Here is a 21,657-nt window from a genome sequence, read left to right on the forward strand (position 1 = left end):
AAAAATTTAGGCTAGCATAAGGAGTCTCTGGGACAACGTCAAGAGTGCCAACATTCACATCACAGGGGTGCCAGAGGGAGAAAAGAGAGAACAAGCATTTGAAAACCTGTTTGAAAAAATGACAAAAAACTTTTCTAACTTGGTGAAGGAAACAGACATAAAAGTCCAGGAAGCACAGAGAGTCCCAAATCAGTTGAACCCAAAGAGATTCAACACCAAGACACATCATCATCAAAATGCCAAAGGTTAAATACAAAGAGAACCTTAAAATCAGCGAGAGAAAAGCAGTCTGTTACCTACAGCTCCCATAAGACTGTCAGCTGATTTCTCAAAAGAGTCTTTGCAGGCCAGAAAGAAGTGCCAAGAGATATTCAAGATGATGAAAAGCAACGACCTACAACCAAGATTACTCTATCCTGCAGAGCTATCATTTAGAATCAATGGACATATCAAGAGTTTCCCAGACAAGAAAAAGCTAAAGGAGTTCATCACCACCAAACCAGTATTATGTGAAATGTCGAAGGGTCCTCTTGAAGAACAAAAATATGAACAATGAAATGGCAATTAATACATATCTATCAACAACTGAATCTGCAAACAAGATGAGCAAGCAGAACAGAAACAGACTCCTAGAGACACAACTTTCTGTTGCTTGCCAGATGAGCAGGGGTTGGGGGACGGGTTAAAAAGATGAAGGAATTAGGAAGTACAAATTGGTTGTTAGACTGATGAACCTCAAAGGGAAGGGTGGGGGAGGGGAGGGCAGGATGAGATAAACCAAAGAACTTCTATGCATAACCAGTGGACACCGACAATAGTGTGGGGAAGGCAGGGTTGGGGAGGAGGGGGGTCAGTCGGGAAAAGAAGGGGAACATTTGTAATGCATTCAACAAGAAAGATGAGTTAAAAAAAAAGAGAGAGAGAGGCAGACAGAGATTTGACATAGACATAGACAAAGAAGAGAAAGTGAAATGAAAACAGAGGCAGCGATTGACATAGGGTAGCCACAAGCAAGGAATGCCACCAGCCACTAGAAGTTGGAAGAGGGAAGGAATGGATTCTCCCCTATACCCTCCAAAGGGAGAAGTCCCTGCTAGCACCTTGATTTTGGCCCAGTGATACTGATTTTGTGCTTCTGGCTTCCAGACTGCAAAATAATAAATTTTTATTGTTTTAAACCAAAAAGTATATATGATATTGTCAAAAAAAACATGCACACAGATTAATGGAACATAATTGAGAGACCAGATATAAAATCACATGTATATAGGTAGATAATTTTTGACAAAGGAGCCAGAAACGCAATGGAGTGAAGAAATCCTCTTCAATAAATGGTGCTAGGAAAATTGGAAAACCACATGCACAAGAATTAAACTGGATTTCAGTTTGTCCCCATGTACAAAAATAACTCAAAATGGATCAAAGACCTAAATATAAGATTTGAAACAATAAAATACACAGAGGAAAGCTTAGGTACTAAACTTATGGACCTTGGTCACAGAGAACGTCTTATGAACTTGACTCCAAAGGCAAGGTAAGTAATGGCCAAAATAAATGAATGGGACTATATCAAACTAAGAAGCTTCTGCACGGCAAAATAAACTGACAACAAAACAGAGGCAGTCAGCCAAATGAGAGATGATATTTACGAACAGTAACTCTGGCAAAGGTTTAATATCCAAAATATATAAAGAACTCATAAAACTCAATACCAAACAAAAACCCAATTTAAAAATTAAAACTACAATGAGATACAACACCACACCAGTTGGAATGGCTACCATCAACAAGACAAGTAATAAGTGCTGGAGAGGTTGTAAAGGAAAGGGAACCCTCATTCACTGCTGTTGGGAATGTAGACTGGTACATCCACTATGGAAAACAGTATGAGGCTCCTTAAAAAATTAAGAATAGAGCTGCCATATGTCGCAACAATCCCTCTCCCGAGCACATACCCAAATAACTTAATAACGTGTTCGCAAAGATATATGCACCCCTCTGTTCATAGCAGCATTATTCACTGTGGCCAAGACAAGGAGACTACCAGGATGTCCTTTGATAGACTACTGGATAAAGAAGATGTGGTACATATACACAATGGAATACTACTTAGCCATAAGAAAAGACAAAGTACTGCCATTTGCAACAACCTGGACCTTGAGAAATTAATGCTAAGTGAAGTAAGACAGGCACTAATAACTAAGAACCATGTGATTTCATATACATGTAGGATATTAAACTGAATCTCTTGGGCACAGACTGCAGTGTGGTGGTTGCCATAGGGAAGAGGGTGTGGGTAGGTATGATATATGGTGATGGAAGATTATTTGACTTTGGGTGGTAGGCATACAATGCAATATACAGATCTTGTAACATAGAAATCCACACCTGAAACCTATATGAGCCCTTTAACCAATGTCAACCCAATAAATTTAATTTTAATTAATTATTGTTTAAATGTCAAGAGGGGAAAAATTCCACTAACCTAGACTTCTGTGCCCTGCACAATTATCCTCCAAAAGTTAAGTAGAAATAGAGTTTTAGCAGATAAAAATTGAGGGAATTAATAGGCATGCCTTTCAACAAATATTAAAAGTTTTTTAGAGACAAGGAAAATGATAGGACTCAGACCCAGGATAGGTACATTGAAGAAAGACAAGGTGGAAGAATTACTGTCTGGCTTTAAGACTGATGTAAAGCAACAGCAATCAAGGTTGTGTTGCTGAAAGAATAGACAGACCTATAGATCAGAACAGAGTCCAGAAAAGATTATATATATAGAAATATAATCAGTAGATCTTTGGCAGTGGAGCAAAGATAATCTTCCACAAATGATGCTGAAACAGCTAGACATCCACATGCAGAAAATTGAATCTAGATATTAAACCCCTCACAAAAATTACCTTAAATGGATCATAGACCTACATAAAAGACACAGAGCTATAAAACTCTTAGAAGATAACAGGAAAAAAATCTAGATGACCTTGGGTATGGCAGTGACTTTTTATTTATTTATTTATTTTTATTAATTTTTGTTACAGATGTTTCTCCTTTTTCCCCCCACTGATTCCCCTCTCCCCCTCCCTCCCTGCCCTTTCGCCAGTTTGTTGTCCATGTCCACTGTTCATGCATACATGCATTTAAGTTCTGTGGTTTATCTCTCCTCCACCACCCTCCTCTTATGGGGATTCTCAGTCTGTACCCCACTTCCACGTCTCTGGGACTACCCCATTCCTCAGACTGTTAATGTTCATTAGGCAGTGACTTTTTAGATAGAACATCAAAGGCACCATGAAAGAATTACTAAGCTATACTTAGTTAAAATATTTCTGTGTGAAAGATAATGTCAAAGCATCAGAAGACACACTACTGCCTAGAAGAAAATATTTAAAGGACATGTATCTGATAAAGGATTATTATCCAAACTATACAACAAACTATTAAAACTCAACAATAAGAAATTGGACAGTTTCTTACAAAATTAAACGTACTATGTGATTCAACAAGCATGCTCCTTGGTATTTACCCAAACGATTTGAAAACTTACATCCAAACAAAAACCTACACACAGATGTTTATAGCAGCTTTATTCATAATTACCAAAACTTGGAAGCAACCAAGGTGGCCTTCAGTAGGCAAATGGATAAATAAACTGTGGTACATTTAGACAACTGAATAGTATAGTCATGAACCACATAACCTTTTTTACATTTAGATACACAAATACTACTTAAACCATTGTGTTACAATTACCTACAGTACTCAGTACTATAACATGCCGTACAGCTCAGAGCCCAGGAGCCTAGGTGTATAGTAGGTTAAACCACTGACATCTGTGTAAGTGCCTTAATGGTGTTCCCATGATGCATCCACTTAACAATGCATTTCTCAAAGTGTATCCCCATAATTAAGTGATGTACGACTGTATTCTGCCATAAAAAGAAATAAGCTATCTGCCCTGGCTGGTGTGGCTTAGTGGTTAGAGCATCAACCTGTGGACAGAGGGGTCACAGGTTCAGTTCTGGTCAAGAGCACATACCTGGGTTGCAGGTTCAATCCCGGGCCCCAAACAGGGTTGTGCAGGAGGCAACCAGTTGATGTGTGTCTCTCACATTGATGTTTTTCTCTCTCCCTCCCTCCCTTCTACTCTATCTAAAAAAAATCAGTGGAAAAATATCCTCAGGTGAGAATTAACAAAAAAAGAAAGAAGCTATTGAGCCATGAAAATACATGGAAAAAACTTGAATATATACCACAACTAGGTGAAAGAAGCCAATGTGAAAAATCTATGTAATGTATGATTCCAGGTATATGACATGATGGAAACAGTAAAATGATGGAGACTGATAAAACAACTATGGTTCTGAAGGCTTGTGGGGGAAAGGGGATGAATAGGTGGAACACGGGGTTTTTAGGGCGGTGAAGCTGCTCTGTAATAGTGAGTATATGTCATTATACATTTGTCCCAACCCATAGAATGTACAACACCAAGAGTGAACCCTGATGTAAACTATGGACTTTGGGTGATGTTCCTCAATGATGAACCAGTGCAGGTTCATGGGCTGTAATAAATGTACCACTCTGGCGGTGAATGCTGATAATGAAGGAGGTTATTCAATGGTGGGAGGGGGGTAATGGGAAATCTCTGTACCTTCCCCTCAGTTTTGGTATGAACCTAAAACTGCTTTTAAGAATAAAGTATGGCCCAGCTGGTGTGGCTCAGTGGTTGAGTGTCGACCCTGCACCAAGAGGTACCAGTTTGATTCCCAGTCAGGACACATGCTCAGGTTGTGAGCCAAAACCCCCAGTGGGGGGCATGCAGGAGGTGGCCAGTCGATGTTCTCTCTCATGGATGTTTCTATCTCCCTCTCCCTTTCTCTCTCTCTAAAAATAGAGGAAAAACATTTTTAAAAAAAGAATAAAGTCTGGCCCTGGCTGGTTTGACTCAGCAGTTAGAGCGTCAGTTTGCGGACCGAAAGATCACGGGTTCAATTCTGGTCAAGGACATGTACCTGGGTTGCAGGGTCAATTCCTGGCCCCACTTGGGGTTGTGTGGGAGGAAACCAATCTATGTGTCTCACATCAGTGTTTTCTCCCTCTCTTTCTCTCTTCCATTCTATTTAAAAACAAAAAAATATCTATGGAAAAATATCCTCCAGTGAGAATTAACCAAAAAGAAAATAAATAAATAAAGTCTACTAAAACCTTTTTAAAAATAGATTTTATAGTTAGAGATTCCATTTGTGGTAAAGATAAAATCAGAGCTGCTGATATGTTTAAGAATGGTGATCACTTTTAGTAAAAATAGACACAATAGAACAAATAGTTCCTCAGGGAGCATCACTGTTAAGATGCTGAGTAAATTTGTAAGTTACTTGTGAATTTGGCTAGATAGTTTTTTTTAAGTGTTTATATTATTTAAAATAATAGTTTTTACCAACTTTATTTAAGAGATCTGAACCTGCAACATTTATGAAAGTACAATAATTGGTCAGTATTAATCTGCTTGGAAGCGTCAGCATGCTCATTAAGGAAATGAATGGTTGCATATTTGGCATTCCTGTTTTGTTCCAAGGCTCTCATTAGAGACAATATGTTAGAATTTCCTGTAGGGAACCATTATTTACTAGAGTCAGCCTTGGTATAGCAATTACACTTTTGCAGTTATTGACAACTATTAGAACTGGAACGAGTAAAAACAGAAAAGACTAGAGTCTAAAAGAATAAAGACCTTTGATTTTTGGAGTTGAAGAAATCCACATAAATACAAAACGAGCAATGGCATTTTCTCTCTCTGGAAAAGAAGACATCATTTCTCAATCTCATATTTGTGTATTTCAGGAAGTAACAGAATCCTCAGACAAATAAACATGGACAGACAAATTTGTAAGCCAGATTCTAGATTCCCAATTCCTGTCTTTTGTCAGTTACTAAGTGGGTAGACCATGAAATAGAAACTCAGATACTAACAGTCACCAGTGTAGACAGTAATAGACTGTGAATAAATCAGAATTAGAAACAAAATTAGATTTGCCAAGAATCAGATTTGGTGAGGAAGAACCGGAAACAACACACAATTGCCATGCATGAGACCCCCAGAGGAGCCTGGGAAGGGAGCCAAGGACTCCAGAGGGCTGGATCAAGGTCACTTTTCAGGCTTCCCAAAATAAACTTTCAAAGAAAACTCCAAAACATTTTCTTAGTCATTTTGCACACACATGTATTCATGTGAAGGAGAACGGTCAGTAGTTGTCCAGGAACAAGGCAAAAACGGGATTTAGAAAAGGGGAGAGAGGAAAAGTATAGGCAGTCTGGCAACAGTGAGTCTCATTTATATATTTTGGGGGATAACCTGATTGGCTGGTATGTAGCAAGAAGGTCAGTGTGGACATTCTGTGCTCAAGTAGGGGCCAACTGGGATTATCCAAGAAATTAAGTTTTAAAGTCTTCAGAAAACGTTAAATGTTTTGCTATAAGATGTAAGGGACTGTGTTTATATAACATCTCATGTTCTGCTTCAGCACCTTGACTTCAGATTAGACTAGACCTGAAACATCTCCATCAGAATTCTGTAGGCACAATTGGTAAATGACCAAGTTCAACTTTCTCCGTCCTCCTTAAATTGTTTCCTTTTCAGAAGTTTAATTTTGTTGATGACGTGAATATTTAACTTGGAAATTTACTGTTTAAATCTAAACTCTTCCTCTCATACTTAAAATCATCTGAGTTATGTTAATTGTATTATATTATACCAATTAGGTATTCTATTGAATGTTGAACTTAGGTAAATATTGAAGCTTTCGGAATGAATTTATAAACCTCATATCAAGATGGCTTAATGATATAGTCTGACTGTTGAATGTATAATTAAAGGTAAATTATTTTGTCTTTTATTGAAGAATCTTCTACTAGAATATGATAAGCAAACAGAGCAGTTGGATATAGAAAAAGAACGTGCTAATTGTTTTGAGCATCAGATAGAAGACCTTACAAGACAATTAAGGAATTCAACTTTACAGGTAACTTTAAATTGAGTAAATGCAGACCTGAAAATTGAAATAAGTACATTTAAATTTCAGTATATTTGCATAAAATAAAGTTAATCCATAGGCAGAAACTTAATCTTCTTTTCTTTTTCCCCACTGTTGGGAAAGAAGTAGCGACTATCCTGTCTTTATTTATTGCTCTAATCCCAGTTCTGCTGGGTTTTTGTCTTTATTTCACCTTGCCTGTGTTCCTGGTCTCTTGTAATGTTTGCCAAATAAATAGCAATGGTGGTAGTGTTTAAAACTTATCCTCAACTTAACATTTCATTTGTTGGAACTGATTTTGAAATCTTCCTTTTTTAATATTATGCCAATGTTCTCCTTAGTATACCATTTTATTCTTCCACTCCTCTGTATTTTATGTGTGTTTACAGTAATGAATCTTTTGTCATTCTAGTGTGAAAAATTGAATTCTGATAATGGCGATCTCCTGGCTCACGTAGAGACACTGCAGTCGAACGTCAAGTTACTGGAAGTACACATCGTAGAGATCCAGAAGGCCAAAGCAGAGGTCGACGCAGAGCTGGAAACTGAAAAACGTAAAAGCGAGCAGAAGATGAAGGTAAAACAGTCCTGTGGGATTAAGTCATGTTATATATGGATGTTTTTATCAAAGTATTAGTTAAAAGATGGAAGGATTAATAAGTAGTATTTATGAATACAGCAAATTCATTAATTTTTTTTTAAATCCTCACTTGAGGATATTTTTCTGTTTATCTTCAGATAGAGTGTGAGGGAGGGAGAGAGAGAGAGAGAGAGAAACATCAATGTGAGAGGGACACATCAATTAGTTGCCTCCTTCCTGCACAACCCAACCAGGGCCGGGGATGAATCGCAGCTGAGGTACGTGCCCTTGACTGGAATCAAACCCGTGACTCATTGGTCCACAGGCTGACACTCTAACTGCTGTGCCACACCGGCCAGAGTCATTAATTCTTTAATGTATGGTAACTGTGAATTTGAAAATCCAAACTATGATCTTTGAGTGTATATTTTTTGCATGTTGAAAGATTTCAAACATTTTGTATTTTATTATGTCAGATTTATTTTGTAGTTTCTTACAAATACCTTGTTTAATGTTGGTTGGCTTGGGGTGGGGGTGATGGTTTTTTTTTATTTTATTTTAGGAGCATGCCAGTTCTGTAAGTGAACTTGAAGAACTTCAGCTACAACTTCAAAGGGAAAGGAAACAGCTACAGAAAACCATGCAAGAATTAGAGCTGGTTAAAAAGGTAAAATAAAACATCAGGCTTAAAACTGATGTCAGTATTTGCCTTTGTTAAACTATTCTATAAACATTGAAAAGATATATTTCAAAAACATGATTACTTGTGGTTCTAAAATAATTATGTAGAAATTACTTGCCTCTAAATATTGAAAGTATAACTTATTTCTCTGTGTGCCTATTCCTCCAGAAGAATATAGGCTCATGAATTATTATATATGGGTTTGATATTTTTGTACATGACCGTTGTATGACATGTGAAGATTTAATGTCAAAAATTGAAATTTATATTATATTTACAGCTTTGTCTTATTTTTCTCAACTTTTTCAAAGGTGAGGCTAAAAAGGAAGGTACTGTACAAACTGCTTAAAATATCATTAAGAGCCCGACAAGAGAACTAACAATAGTGGTTAATAAAAATTATAATGAGATACAATGAAACTGAGAAAGTTAGATTAAACTATTAAAAAACACATTTTGAAATTAAAGTAGAAAATATCCAACTTCTAGTTTCTTCATTATTGTTTAACTTTATTTTAGAAAAGGATAGTAGAATCTGTTTATTCCTATATTTTAGCAATTTTACAAATGAAATGAACTGATCTAATATTTTGGGGTCTTTTATTTATAATACATGCAGGATGCCCAACAAACCACATTGATGAACATGGAAATAGCTGATTACGAACGTTTGATGAAAGAACTAAATCAAAAGTTAACTAATAAAAATAACAAGATAGAAGATTTGGAGCAAGAAACAAAAATTCAAAAGCAGAAACAAGAAACCCTACAAGAAGAAATAAGTGAGTAAAACACAATTCATTTTAACTTAACAATAATTTCATCATTACAGAATACGGTGGAGCAACATTAGTTGTTTATTTTACCAGTTTTGACTGCCAACCAGGTCTTTCACATAGTGCTGACCACTGTTAGGACCAGAAAGGTGGTAAAACCACTTGTGGTTCGGACCCTTAAAATGCATTTACTCAGATATTTCTTAAGTACATGTGTGAGTGATATGAAGATGAAAATGGGTCTTTGTTAATGATTTGTTGGTTGTCAGCAGGGGATAATTTAAATAGCAGTGGGATCTTTCTTTTTAGGTGATTATATTCCATTTTATCCATAAAATAATTTCTAATGTACACGTCTAAAGCTATAAATATCCCTTTAGCCCTAGCTGCTTCAGCTGCGTCTTACAGATTGATGTGTTGTGCTTTTATTTTAATTCAGCCCAAAATATTTTTTAATTTCCTTTGGACTTTTTCTTTCACCCATGTTTTTTTAGAAGTGTGTTGTTTAAATCCTAAAATGTAAAGGAATTTTCAGATTATCTTTCTGTTAACAATTTCTGACCTAATTCCTTTGTAGTTAGAGAACATACCCTGTATGACCTAGTCCTTTTAAGTGTATTGAGTTTTGTTTTATGGCCCAGAATGACTTTTTTTTATAAATGTTTCTCAGTAATTTGAAAATAATGTGTTACGTAGACTGTATTAGCATGTTCTATCGGATGCCAATCAGATCAAGTCAGTGGACAGTTTAAGTCTTCCACACCCTTAGTGATTTTCATACTGTTCTACCAGGTACTGAAAGGGGTTATGCTGAATTCTCTACCATCATTCTGAATTTCTTTTTCTTTTTGGTTCTGTCATGTTTGCTTCATATATTTAGAAACTCTGGAATTAGCGACGTGTACGTTTAGTATTGTTAGTTATTTTTGGTGATTTGATCCCTCTATCATTGTGAAATGTCTTTTTCTTTTTATCACTGGTAATATTCCTTTTTCTGAAGTCCACTCTGATATTAATATTAATATAACAACTTCAGGTTTCTTTTTTTTCTTTTAGAGACAATAGTATTCTTTATTTTTTAATGTGATTGTTGAGAGTATTTCAGATGTTCCTCCCTTTTTCTTCCATTTTCCCCCACCACCTGGTTCCTGCCCCACCCCAAGACTTTACCACTCTACTGACTCTGTCCATGGGTAATATATATGGCATATAAGTTCTTTGGTTAATCTCTTCTTGTCCCCCTTCCACCCTTACCTCTGAGACTTGTCAATCTGTTTCATATTTCCATGCCCCTGGTTCTATTTTTATTCATCAGTTTATTTTATTTATTAGATTCCACATGTGCTATTTGTCTTTCTCTAACTGGCTTATTTTGTTTAGCATAATCAACTCCAGGTCCCTCCAAGCTGTCTCAAGATCCTTCGTTTTTTACAGCTGCATGGTATTCCATTGTGTATATGTACCACAGTTTTTTTTTATCCACTTGATCTACTGATAGGCATTTGGGCTGTTTCCATATCTTAGCAATTGTAAATAGCACTGCTATGAACATAGGGGTACATATATTCTTTCTGATTGGCGTTTCAAGCTTCTTGGGATATAGTCCTACAAATGTGATCACTGGGTCAAATGGCAGTTCCATTTTTAGCTTTTTGAGGAAATTACACTGTTTTTCATAGTGGCTGCATCACTGCATTCTCACCAGCAGTACACTAGGGATCCCTTTTCTCCACATCCTCGCCAGTGCTTGTTGTTTATTGATTGAGTGGTGGTAACCATTCTGGCAGGTATGAGGTGATACCTCATTGTAGTTTTAGTTTGTATCTCTCTGATAATTAGTGATGTTGAGCATTTTTTTATATGTCTTTTGGCCATTTGTATGTCCTATTTGAAAGTGTCTGTTCGGGTCCTCTGCCCATTTTTTAATTGGATTGTTTGTCTTTTTTGAGTTGTATGAGTACTTTATATATTTGTTGTTGTTGTTGTTGTTGTTAATCCTCACAAAAGACTATTTCTCCTTTTTTTCTTTTTTTTTAGATAGAGTGGAAGGAAGGGAGGGAAGGAGAGACAGAGAAAGAGACATCGGTGTGAGAGATACATTGATTGATTGCCCCCTGCACAACCCTGACCTGAGCCAGGGATCAAACCTGCAACCCAGGTACATGCCCTTGACCAGGAATCCAACCCAAGTACCTTCAGTCCTCAGACTGATGCTCTAACCGCTCAGCCAAACTGGCCAGGTCAAAATATTTTGGAAATTAACCCCTTATTCGATGTATCATTGGCAGATATGTTCTCCCATATAGTGGGTTCCCTTTTCATTTTGATGCTGGTTTCTTTTGCTGTGCAGAAGCTTTTTAGTTTCATGTGGTCCCATGTGTTCATTTTTTCCTTTGTTTCTCTTGCCCTAGCCAATGTATCTGTGAAAATTCAGCTACATGAGATGTCTGAGATTTTTGCTGCCTACATTTTCTTCTAGAAGTTTCATGGTTTCATGACTTACATTTAAGTCTTTTATCCATTTTGAGTTTATTTTTCTGAGTAGTGTTAGTTGGTGATCTAGTTTTATTTATTTTTTGCGTGTAGCTGTCCAATTTTCCCAACATCATGTATTGAAGAGACTGTCTTGACTCCACTGTATGTTCTTGCCACCTTTGTCATATATTAATTGAGCATAATGGCTTGGATCGATTTCTGGGTTCTCTGTTCTGTTCCATTGATCTATATGCCTGTTCTTGTGCCAGTACCAGGCTGTTTTGATTAGGATGGCTTTGTAGTATAACTTTATATCCAGTATTGTTATCCCTCCTACTTTGTTCTTCTTTTTTAAGATTGCTGCAGCCATTCAGGGTATTTTATGTTCCATATAAATTTTTGGAGTATTTATTCTAGATCTGTGAAATATGCTGTAGTTATTTTAGCAGGGATTGTGTTGAGTCTATAGATTGCTTTGGGTAGTGTGGACATGTTAGTGATGTTAATTCTTTTTGTTTTCTTTGGAAAAATAACCAGAAGTGGAATTGCTGGATTGTATTACAGCTCTATTTTTAATTTTTTGAGGAATCTCCATATTCTTTTCCATTGTGACTGCACCAGTTTATGATCCCACCAGCAGCGCACAAGGATTCCCTTTGCTCCACATCCTTGCCAACACTTCTTGGTGGTTGATCAGTAAATAAAAGCCATTCGTACATGTGGGAGGTTGTACCTGATTGTGGTTTGAATAAGCATTTCCCTAATGATTAGTGATATAGAGCACCTTTTCACATGTCTGCTCGCCATCGTATATCCTCTTTGGAGAAATATCTCTTTAGGTCCTCTGCCCATTTTTTCATTGGATTGTTTATTTTTTGGTGTAAGAATTTCTTATACATTTTGAGTGGCTGCCTCCTGCAGGACCCAACCAGGACCGGGGACAAACTGCAACTGAGGTACGTGCCCTTAGCAGGAACCAAACCCGGGTCTTTCTGGACCACGGGCCAATGCTCTAACCGCTGAGCCAAACCAGACAGAGCTTATAGTTTTGTATCCTTTTGTCTTTGTGTTTCACATAGAATAACCCCTTGAGTATTTTCTGTAGCACAGCTCTTGTGCTCTTGTGGTGGTAAATTCCCTCAGGTTCTGTGTGCCTGGAAAAGTCTATATTTCTCCTTCACAGCTAAAGGATAAGTTTGTTAGATTTTTTTTTTTTTTTTTTTTTGTAGTACATGCCCCTAGCGGGAACCAAATCAGGGACTCTCTGGTCCTCAGGTTGATGCTCAACCACTGAGCCAAACTGGCCAGGGCAGGATATATTATTTTTTGCTGGTATTTTCTCTCTTTCAGTAGTTTGAATATTTGATTCCACTCTCTCCTAGCTTATAGGGTCTCTGCTTAAAAATCCAATGAGCCCTGGCTGGTTTGACTCAGAGGTTAGAGTGTCGGCCCATGGACCAGAGTCACGGGTTCAATTTTGGTGAAGGACATGTACCTTGGTTGTGGTTTGGCCCTGGTGGGGGTCGTGCAGGAGGCAACCAATCGATGTGTCTCTCCCACATCCGTGTTTCCCACTCTCTTCTCTCCCTCCCTCTCTCTCCCTCATACTCTTTCTGATAAATAGAGAAATACCCTCGGGTGAGGATTTAAAAAATCCAATAATAGTCTAATGGGCTTTCCAATTTCTTTTTTCCAGACTGCCTTGAGAATTCTTTCTTTGTCATTAATTTTAGTTTTAATATAATGTGCCCTGAAGAAGGCCTTTTTGGATTGAGATGACTAGGTGTTCTGTTTGCTTCTTGAATTCAGGGATCTAGCTCTCTCCACAGGGTGACTGTTTGAACAGGCTCAGTGCTTCTCCCTCCCTTCTCCTGTGGTACACTCATTGTTTTCACATTCTCTCTGATGGAGTCCGTTCCTGTACAGTTCTTCTGTATTTCTTTCCACTCTTCCCTCTGTGCCACTTCTAGATTTCTATCTTTGATACCACTGTTTCTTTCCTCCATCTGGTCAGCTGTTTCCCAGGCTACTTAGTTCATTCTTCATCTCTTTTATTGAGTTTTTAAGCTCCAGAATTTCTGTTTGGTTCTTTTTTGATGTTTCCATCACTTTTATAAAGTACTCCTTTTTTTCATTGATTTTATTTCTGAGTTCATTAAACTGCCTCTCTGAGTTTTCTTACATCTCATAGTTTCTTTTTAGAACTACAATCTTGAATTCTCTGTCACTTAAATCACATATTTCCATGTTTTTAAATGTACCTTCTGGAGATGTTTAATATCCTCCTGAGCTGTCTTGATACCATGGTTATTCGTGGTATCTGATGGGTCATTTCCCTGCCTAGGTATTCAGGGGAATGAAATCTGCCTTTATTAAGGGCTTAGCACTTCTCTATTTAGCAGGGTTGTAAAAAGAGGTCTTTTTCTTGTTTTCCAGTAGCTAGCACTGAAGCACAAATTTTTACTTTCTCTTGAACATCTCTGGCTTTAGAATCTCCCTGGATTCCCTGGGGAAATGGGTATCTCCTCTCTGACCAAGTTGCTTTGGTCTCCGGGTACCACCCACACGGGGGTATATTGTGGGTGATGGGCTTTCGAGCCTGTGAAATCCCAGCACTGCCCTCGGCAACCAGATGCTGCGGCCATGCTGCACTGCTGGAGGTGACACAGGTGCCCCACTGGGATCAGCCTCAATTGGTGGTGAGGGGAGGGTGCAGGGGCCAACTGGTGTGCTTGTAGATTTGTTATCCTCCACTAATGGCAGATGCCAGACCTCAGTGCCCACCTCTATCTCCACGCCTTCACCAGTATTATCCAGGACCTGTGCCTGCCATGCAGGGAGGTGTGCTTCTGCCTCTTCAGCTCTCAGGGCTGCAGAGAGTGTGTTCTGTGCACTGACTCACTGCTACAGCTTTCTCTGGTCCCTCTGCCAGGTCTGGCAGGGTGAGGGGAGGTAGCAAGGCTTAATGGCTTTGTTTCCCACCTGACAGTGGCAGCTGCTAGGCCACAGCTGCCACACCTCTGTGTTCCATCCCTGTCCTCCTCACTGATTAGCATATGTGCTGACCATTCAGGCAGGAATGCTTATTTTACCTCTCAGCTTCTCCAGGCTGCAGAGGGTACACACTGTAACCTGATTCCTCCCCCTCCGAAGACCTCCAGTGAGCTCTGGGCTGCATTCCTGGTACCTGCCTCTGCTTCTCTCCCTTCTCCTCCCCTTTGCCAGGATTCACCCACCTTCAGATGCTTTAGTGTACGTGTCTCTCGGACACTTTGTGTGTTGAGCAGATAATTTTTTGTTGAATTATAGCTGTTCAACTTGTAACTTCAAGGGGAGAGACTAGAGCAACCTCTCATGCCACCATTCACTCCAGTCCTTCACCTTTTTGCTTAAATTTTTCTTAGGTATTTCATTCTTTTTAATGCAGTTGTATATGGGATTGTTTTCTTAATTTCTCCTTCTGACCATCTGTTACTGGTTCATAGAAATGCAACAGTGTTCTGTATATGATTCTGTGTCTTCCACCTTCACTGAGTTCATTTATTCTCATCCTTTTTGGTAGTCTTTAGAGTTTTGTATCTATAGTACCATGTCTTCTGCAAATAATGACAATTTTACTTCTCGTGTTTTAATTTGTATGTCTTTTATTTCTCTTTCTTGTGTGATTGCTGTGGCTCAGGTTTCCAATACTATGTTGAATAAAAATAGTGACACTGGGCATTCTTTTCTTATTCCTGAGGAAAAGCTTTTAGCTTTTTTTTCATTGAGTATGATATTATGTTGATATATTTTCCTACTATACCCATTTCGTTGAGAGTTTTTATCATTAAAAAATGCTGATTTTTGCCAAAACCTTTTCTCCTATTGAAATGATTATATGACTTTTATACTTTGTTTTCTTAATGTGATATATCACATTAATTGATTTACAGATGTTGACTCATCCTTGTATCCCTGGGTTGAATCCCATTTGATCATGGTATATCATCCTTTTGATGTATTGTTGCATCTGGTTTGCCAATATTTGTTGAGAATGTATACATCTGTATTCATCAGGGATATTGACCTATAATTCTCTTTCTCTGAATTGTCTGTCTGGGTTTTATATCAGGGTAATACTGGCTTCATAGAATGAGTTTAGAAGCTCTCCTTCCTCTTCAGAATTTTAAAATAGTTTAAGAAAGATAGGTATTAATTTTTCTTTGAACATTTGGTAGAATTTACCTGTGAAGCCATCTGATCCTGGATTTTGGCGGGGGGGGGGGGGGTTAATTACTGCTTCAATTTCATTGCTACTAATCAATCAGTTTAGATTTTGTATTTCTTCCTGGTTTAGTTCTTGGAAGGTTATATACTTCTAGGAGGTCATTAATTTTTTCTAGATCATCAAATTTGTTGCCATATAATTGTTTATAGTATTCTTTTGTTTTTTTAATCCTCACCCAAAGATTTTTTTCTATTCATCTTCAGATAGAGTGGAGAGAGGGAGAGAAAGGGAGAAAGAGAAACATCAATGTGAGAGGACTTATCAAGTGGCTGCCTCCCACACGACCCCAACCAGGGCCTGGGAAGAACCGCAACCAAGGTACGTGCCCTTGACCGGAATCGAACCCACAGCTCTTTGGTCCGAGGGCCAATGCTCTACCGCTGAGCCAAACTAGCCAGGGCTATCCTATTCTTTTTTTAAAATATTTTTTCTTTATTGATTTTAGAGAGAGGAAGGGAGAGGGACAGAGAGATAGAAACATTGATGAGAGAGAACATCGATTGGCCACCTCCTGCATGCCTCTCACTGGGGATTGGCCCACAACCTGGGCTTGTGCCCTGACCAGAAATCGAACTTGCAACCTCTTGGTGCATGGGTCGATGCTCAACCATGAGCCACAATGGCCGGGCATATTCTTTAGTGATTGTTTTTCTGTGCAGTCAGTTGAAAGTTCTCTTTCATTTATGATTTTACTTATTTGGACTCTTTTTTTTCTTGATGAATTTAGCTAAAAGTTTGTCAATTTTTTTTTTTTTTTTTTTTTTTTTTATCCTCACCCAAGGACATTTTTCCATTTTTTGTTCAGGTAGAGTAGGGGGGAGAGAGAGGAACAGAGAGAGAGAGAGAGAAACATTGATGTGAAAGGGACACATCGAGTGGCTGCCACCCGCACAACCGACCAGGGCCGGGGACAAACTGCAACCGAGGTACATGCCCTTAGCGGGAACTGAACCCAGATCTCTCTGGACCACAGGCCGACGCTCTAACCGCTGAGCCAAACCGGCCAGGGCTAAAAGTTTGTCAGTTTAGGTTATCTTTTCAAACAACCAGCTCTGAGTTTTAGTGGTCTCTTCTATTTTTACAATTTTTGTATAGTTTATTTCACTCTGATCTTAACTATGTCCTTCCTTCGGCTTACTTTTTAGGTTTTGTTTGTTCTCTTTCTAGTTTCATTAGATGTCCAGTGAGATTGTTTATTTGAGATTTTTATCATTTGTTGAGGAAGACCTATATAGCTATGAACTTACCTCTTAGAACTGCTTTTTCTGGATCCCATAAAATTTTGAAAAGTTGTGTTTTCATTTTCATTTGTTTCAAGATAGGTTTTGAATTCTTATTTGACTTCCTCTTTGATCTATTGGTTGTTTATTAGTATGTTGTTGAGTCTTTAAATATTTGTGTTCTGAGTTTGTTTTTTCAGTTCTCTTTTTGTAGTTGATTTCTACTTTTATACCATTGTCAGAAAATATGCTTGATTTTAATCTTGAATTTATTGAGATTTTTTTTATGCCCTAATATGCGATCGGTTCTGGAGAATGATTCATGTGCACTTGAAAAACATATGTATTCCACAGTTTTGTTTTATTTTGTTTTTTTTTCTTCACCCAAGAACATTTTTTCATTTTTCGTTCAGACAGAGTGGGAGGGAGAGAGAGGAAGAGAGAGAGAGAGAAACATTGATGTGAAAGGGACACATCGAGTGGCTGCCACTCGCACAACCAACCAGGGCCAGGGACAAACTGCAACCAAGGTACATGCCCTTAGTGGGAACCAAACCCGGGTTTCTCTGGACCACAGGCCGACGCTCTAACCGCTGAGCCAAACCGGCCAGGGCACACAGTTTTTTAATTAAATGCTTTATAGATGTCTATTAAATCATTCTGGATTCATGTTACATCTAATGCCATTATTTTAATATTAACTTTCTGTCTTGAACTATCTATTGATTTGCATGTGGTATTAAAAAACCCTTCTATTATTGTATTACTGTGGATTTCTTCCTTTATGTCCATTAATAATTACTTTATATATTTAAGTGCTTTTATGTTGGGTTCATAGATATTTACGATTGCTATATCTTCTTTTTCCCTTTATAATAATGTGATGTCTTTCTTAGACTTTTTTTCCATTATTTGTTTTGAAGTAAATTCTGTCATAGATGAGTATTGCTACCACAGTTTTCATTTCTAATTGCATGGAATCTTTTTTTATTCCTTCACTTTCAGACTCTGTGTCTTTCAGTTTTCAGTGCATCTCGTTAGCAGCTCAAACCCACGACTCATTGGTCCGTGGGCCGACGCTCTACCGCTGAGGCAAACGAGCCAAGGCCTTATATTCTTTCTGATTGGTGTTCCAGGCTTCTTAGGGTATATTCCTAAACGTGGGATCACTGGGTCAAATGGCAGTTTCATTTTTGATTTTATGAGGAAACACCATATTGTTTTCCATAGTGGCTGCACCAGTCTGCATTCCCACCAGCAGTGTATTAGTGTCCCGTTTTCTCCACACCCTCGCCAACACTTGTTTGAAGATGTGTTGATGGCGGCCATTCTGACAGGTGTGAGGTGATACCTAATTGTTGTTTTAATTTGTATCTCTCTGATGATTAGTGACGTTAAGCATTTTTTCATATGTCTCTTGGCCATTTGTATGTCCTGTGTGGAGAATTGTCTATACAGGTCCCCTGCCCATTTTTTAATTGGATTGTCTTTTGTTGAGTTGTATGAGCACTCTATATATTTTGGAAATTAACCCCTTATCTGATGTATCATTGGCAAATATGTTCTCCCAGAAATTGGGTTCTCTTTCCATTTTGATGCTGTTTTTTGTGGGGGGTTTTTTGCCATGCAGAAGCTTTTTAGTTTGATGTAGCCTCATTTATTAACTTTTTTCCTTTGTTTCTCTTGTCATAGGCAATATATCAGTGAGAATTCTATGTGTGATGTCTGAGATTTTGCAGTCTACATTTTCTTCTAGGATTGTTATGGTTTCATGACTTATATTTAAGTCTTTTATCCATTTTGAGTTATTCTTGTATATGGTGAAAGTCAGTGGTCTAGTTTCATTTTTTTGCATGTAGCCGTCCCGTTTTCCCAGCACCATTTATTGAAGAAACTGTCTTTTCTCCATTGTATGCTCTTCCTTCCTTTGTGGAATATTGATTGTGCATAATGTCTTGGGTCAATTTCTGGGTTCTCTGTTCTGTTCCATTGCTCTATATGCCTGTTCTTGTGCCAGTACCAGACTGTTTTAATTCTAAGAATTTCACCTAGGTTGTCAAATTTGTTGCCATATAATCGTTCATAGTATTTTCTTACAATCCTTTGTATTTCTGTGGTGTCAGTTATTACTTCACCTCTTTCATTTCTAATTTTATTAATTTGGGTCCTTTCTCTTTGTTTCTAGGTGAGTTTGGCTAAAGGTTGATCAGTGTTGTTTATTTTTGGTTTATTGGTTAATTGGTTTATTGGTTTCAAAAAACAATGTTGTTTATTTTTTACTTATCTTTTATATCATTTTTTAGTGTCTATGTCATTTATTTCTGCTCTGATCTTTATTATTTCCTTCCTTCTACATACCCTAGGTTTTTCTTTTTGTTCACTTTCTAGTTTTTTAACTTGTGGGGTTAGATAGTCTATTAGAAATTTTTCTTCCTGTTCTGGGTGGTTGATTTCTACTGTTCTATCTTCCAGGTCTCTAACTTGTTCTTCTGTATTAGAAAATCTGCTATGGATTCTTTGTAATGTACTTTCCATTTTAGTTATTGTATTCTTCAGGTCTTCTTGGTTCTTAATATACTTACTCATTGTTGAAGTTCTCCCTACGTTCCTCTATTCTACTCTCAAGTTCAGTGAGCATCCTTACGATTTTCTTTGAATTCTTTATCAGGCATATACTTATTTCTGTTTCCTTATGGTTTCTTTCTGGAGATTTTTCTTGTTTCTTTATTTGAGAGATTCGTGTGACTTTCTGTGTTAATTTATATGAATTAAGCAAAAATAGCTCTCTCTCCCAGTCTTGAAAATTTGGCCTTATGTGTAGAAGCAGGCACTTCGTAGGCTGTGTGTGCTGGGTAGTTTTGGCAGGCCAATAAGAGAAAAGCAGGTGCCGAGGACACTGGCCTGCAAAGCCAAGTGGCTCTGAGTAGAGTGTCCACATGCATGCCGTAATGCCCACTTGATCTGCTTCCTCCCTTTGTTTTGGTTCCAAAATGGGTTCTGGCAGTTTCCACGAATGTGCTGCAGTGAACTTGCAGGGAGACCTGAGCACCCATAGTATTCACCCACCCAGTGGAGGTGGATGGGAACATAACAATGGCACTCACCAGCACTTCCAACCTTGGGGAATGTCTGCAGTCTTAGGACAGCTCTTATAGCTCCTTAGGCTTTTCTACACAGTCTTTGTTTTGTTTGTTGTACAGAAAATAGTCTTGTGCAGAAGGGAGTTTGGTGTAGGCTCCCTGTGCGGGGTAGTTTGGGGAAATCACGCTGGAGCTGGGTGGGCACTTACAGCACCTGGGGCACTGGCTTATTGGGCTGGAGTGGCTCCTAGGACATGGGGACCAGGTGAGGTAGGGAGGCCCGTTGTGTGTGACATGCCCTGTTGTTCTTGCCTATTCCCTTTGTTCAGAGGCCAAAGGCTCCAAGCAGTGTACCTGGGACATCTTGTGGTGACCTTGCAGGTGGGTCAAGTGCCTGCATAGAGAGAGTTCTGCCCACCCTGCTGAGGTGGAGGGAGCCATAAACAGCGGCGCTCGGGGCTCCTCTAGCCTGGAGAAGGTCCTGCGCTTTCCCAGCCTCCTCTGTGCAGTCTGTTTTCCTGTCTGTTGTTCAGAAGTTGTCAGGGAGGAGCAGTTGTTCTCTGCGTGCACACTTGAGTGTTCCCATGGGAAGGGTGAGTTCAGTATCTTCCTGCACCACTGCATCCCTGACCTCCGCTTTCTGATTCCTTTTCATTCTCACCGAGGATACTTTCCCATTGCTTTTAGAGAGTGGAAGCCAGGGAGGGGCAGAGAGAGATCAGTACAAGACACATCGATTGGTTGCCTCCCTCCACAACCCCAACTGGGGCTGGGGATCAAACCTGCAACCCAGGCACATGCCCTTGACCAGGAATCAAACCCACAATTCTTCAGTCTGCAGGCTGACACTCCAACCGTAGCAAAACTGGCCAGGGCTTTAATTTAATTTAATTATTATTATTATTGATTTCAGAGAGAGGGAGGGAGAGAGAGAGACAGAGAGAGAAAAAAAATCTATGAAAGAAACATCCTTTGGCTGCCTCTTGCATGCCCCCTACTGGAGATTGAGCCCATAATGCAGGGGTGTGCCCTGACCAAGAATTGAACTGGCAACCTCCTGGTGCATGGGACAACCCTCAACCAACTGAGCCACACTGGCTGGGCCCAGTTTTCTAATTTTTATAGCAAAAACATAAGTCTAGATTTTGTTACTCCTTTATGTCTAGAATCAGAAGTTCCATAAACTAATTTGCGGTAGGTTCAAAGATATTACTGTCCAACCAGATGTTAGATATATGAATGATGAGGAAATGGGATAAAAAGAAGTAGGTGTAGGACTATACAATAAAGTCAGATGTAGGATCAAGACATAAAGTGTATGTTCTTTGTGCCTTCGTTGTCAACAAGGTCTCCCATAAATTTGGCTTTGAACTTATCAGAAACCAGAGTAAAGACCAACATTATCAGGTACAAGGTTTATAGTATCTGCCACAGTAGAAAAATATACTTTTGAGACTCTCAGCTTTTCCTGGTACTAAGATGTGTGAAGCCCAGGATGGGTTGGCTCAGAAGTTAGAGCTTTGGCCCTGGCCAGTTTGGCTCAGCG

General features: G+C 38.6%; 1 protein-coding gene across 2 annotated transcripts in view; it reads left to right on the top strand.

Moving 5' to 3' along the window:
* The window catches only part of GCC2 (GRIP and coiled-coil domain containing 2), a 94,933-nt gene that overhangs the window by 36,087 nt on the left and 37,189 nt on the right, over positions 1-21,657 (top strand). For both annotated transcript variants that reach the window (XM_036255874.1, XM_036255873.1), the window contains exons 10-13: positions 6,900-7,019; positions 7,444-7,608; positions 8,174-8,278; positions 8,913-9,075. In XM_036255874.1, the coding sequence (XP_036111767.1) occupies positions 6,900-7,019; positions 7,444-7,608; positions 8,174-8,278; positions 8,913-9,075 (553 nt within the window). The remainder of the gene's footprint in view (positions 1-6,899; positions 7,020-7,443; positions 7,609-8,173; positions 8,279-8,912; positions 9,076-21,657) is intronic.

This window comes from Molossus molossus, unplaced genomic scaffold (genome assembly GCF_014108415.1).
Source record: "Molossus molossus isolate mMolMol1 unplaced genomic scaffold, mMolMol1.p scaffold_m16_p_12, whole genome shotgun sequence".
Lineage (NCBI taxonomy): Eukaryota > Metazoa > Chordata > Mammalia > Chiroptera > Molossidae > Molossus > Molossus molossus.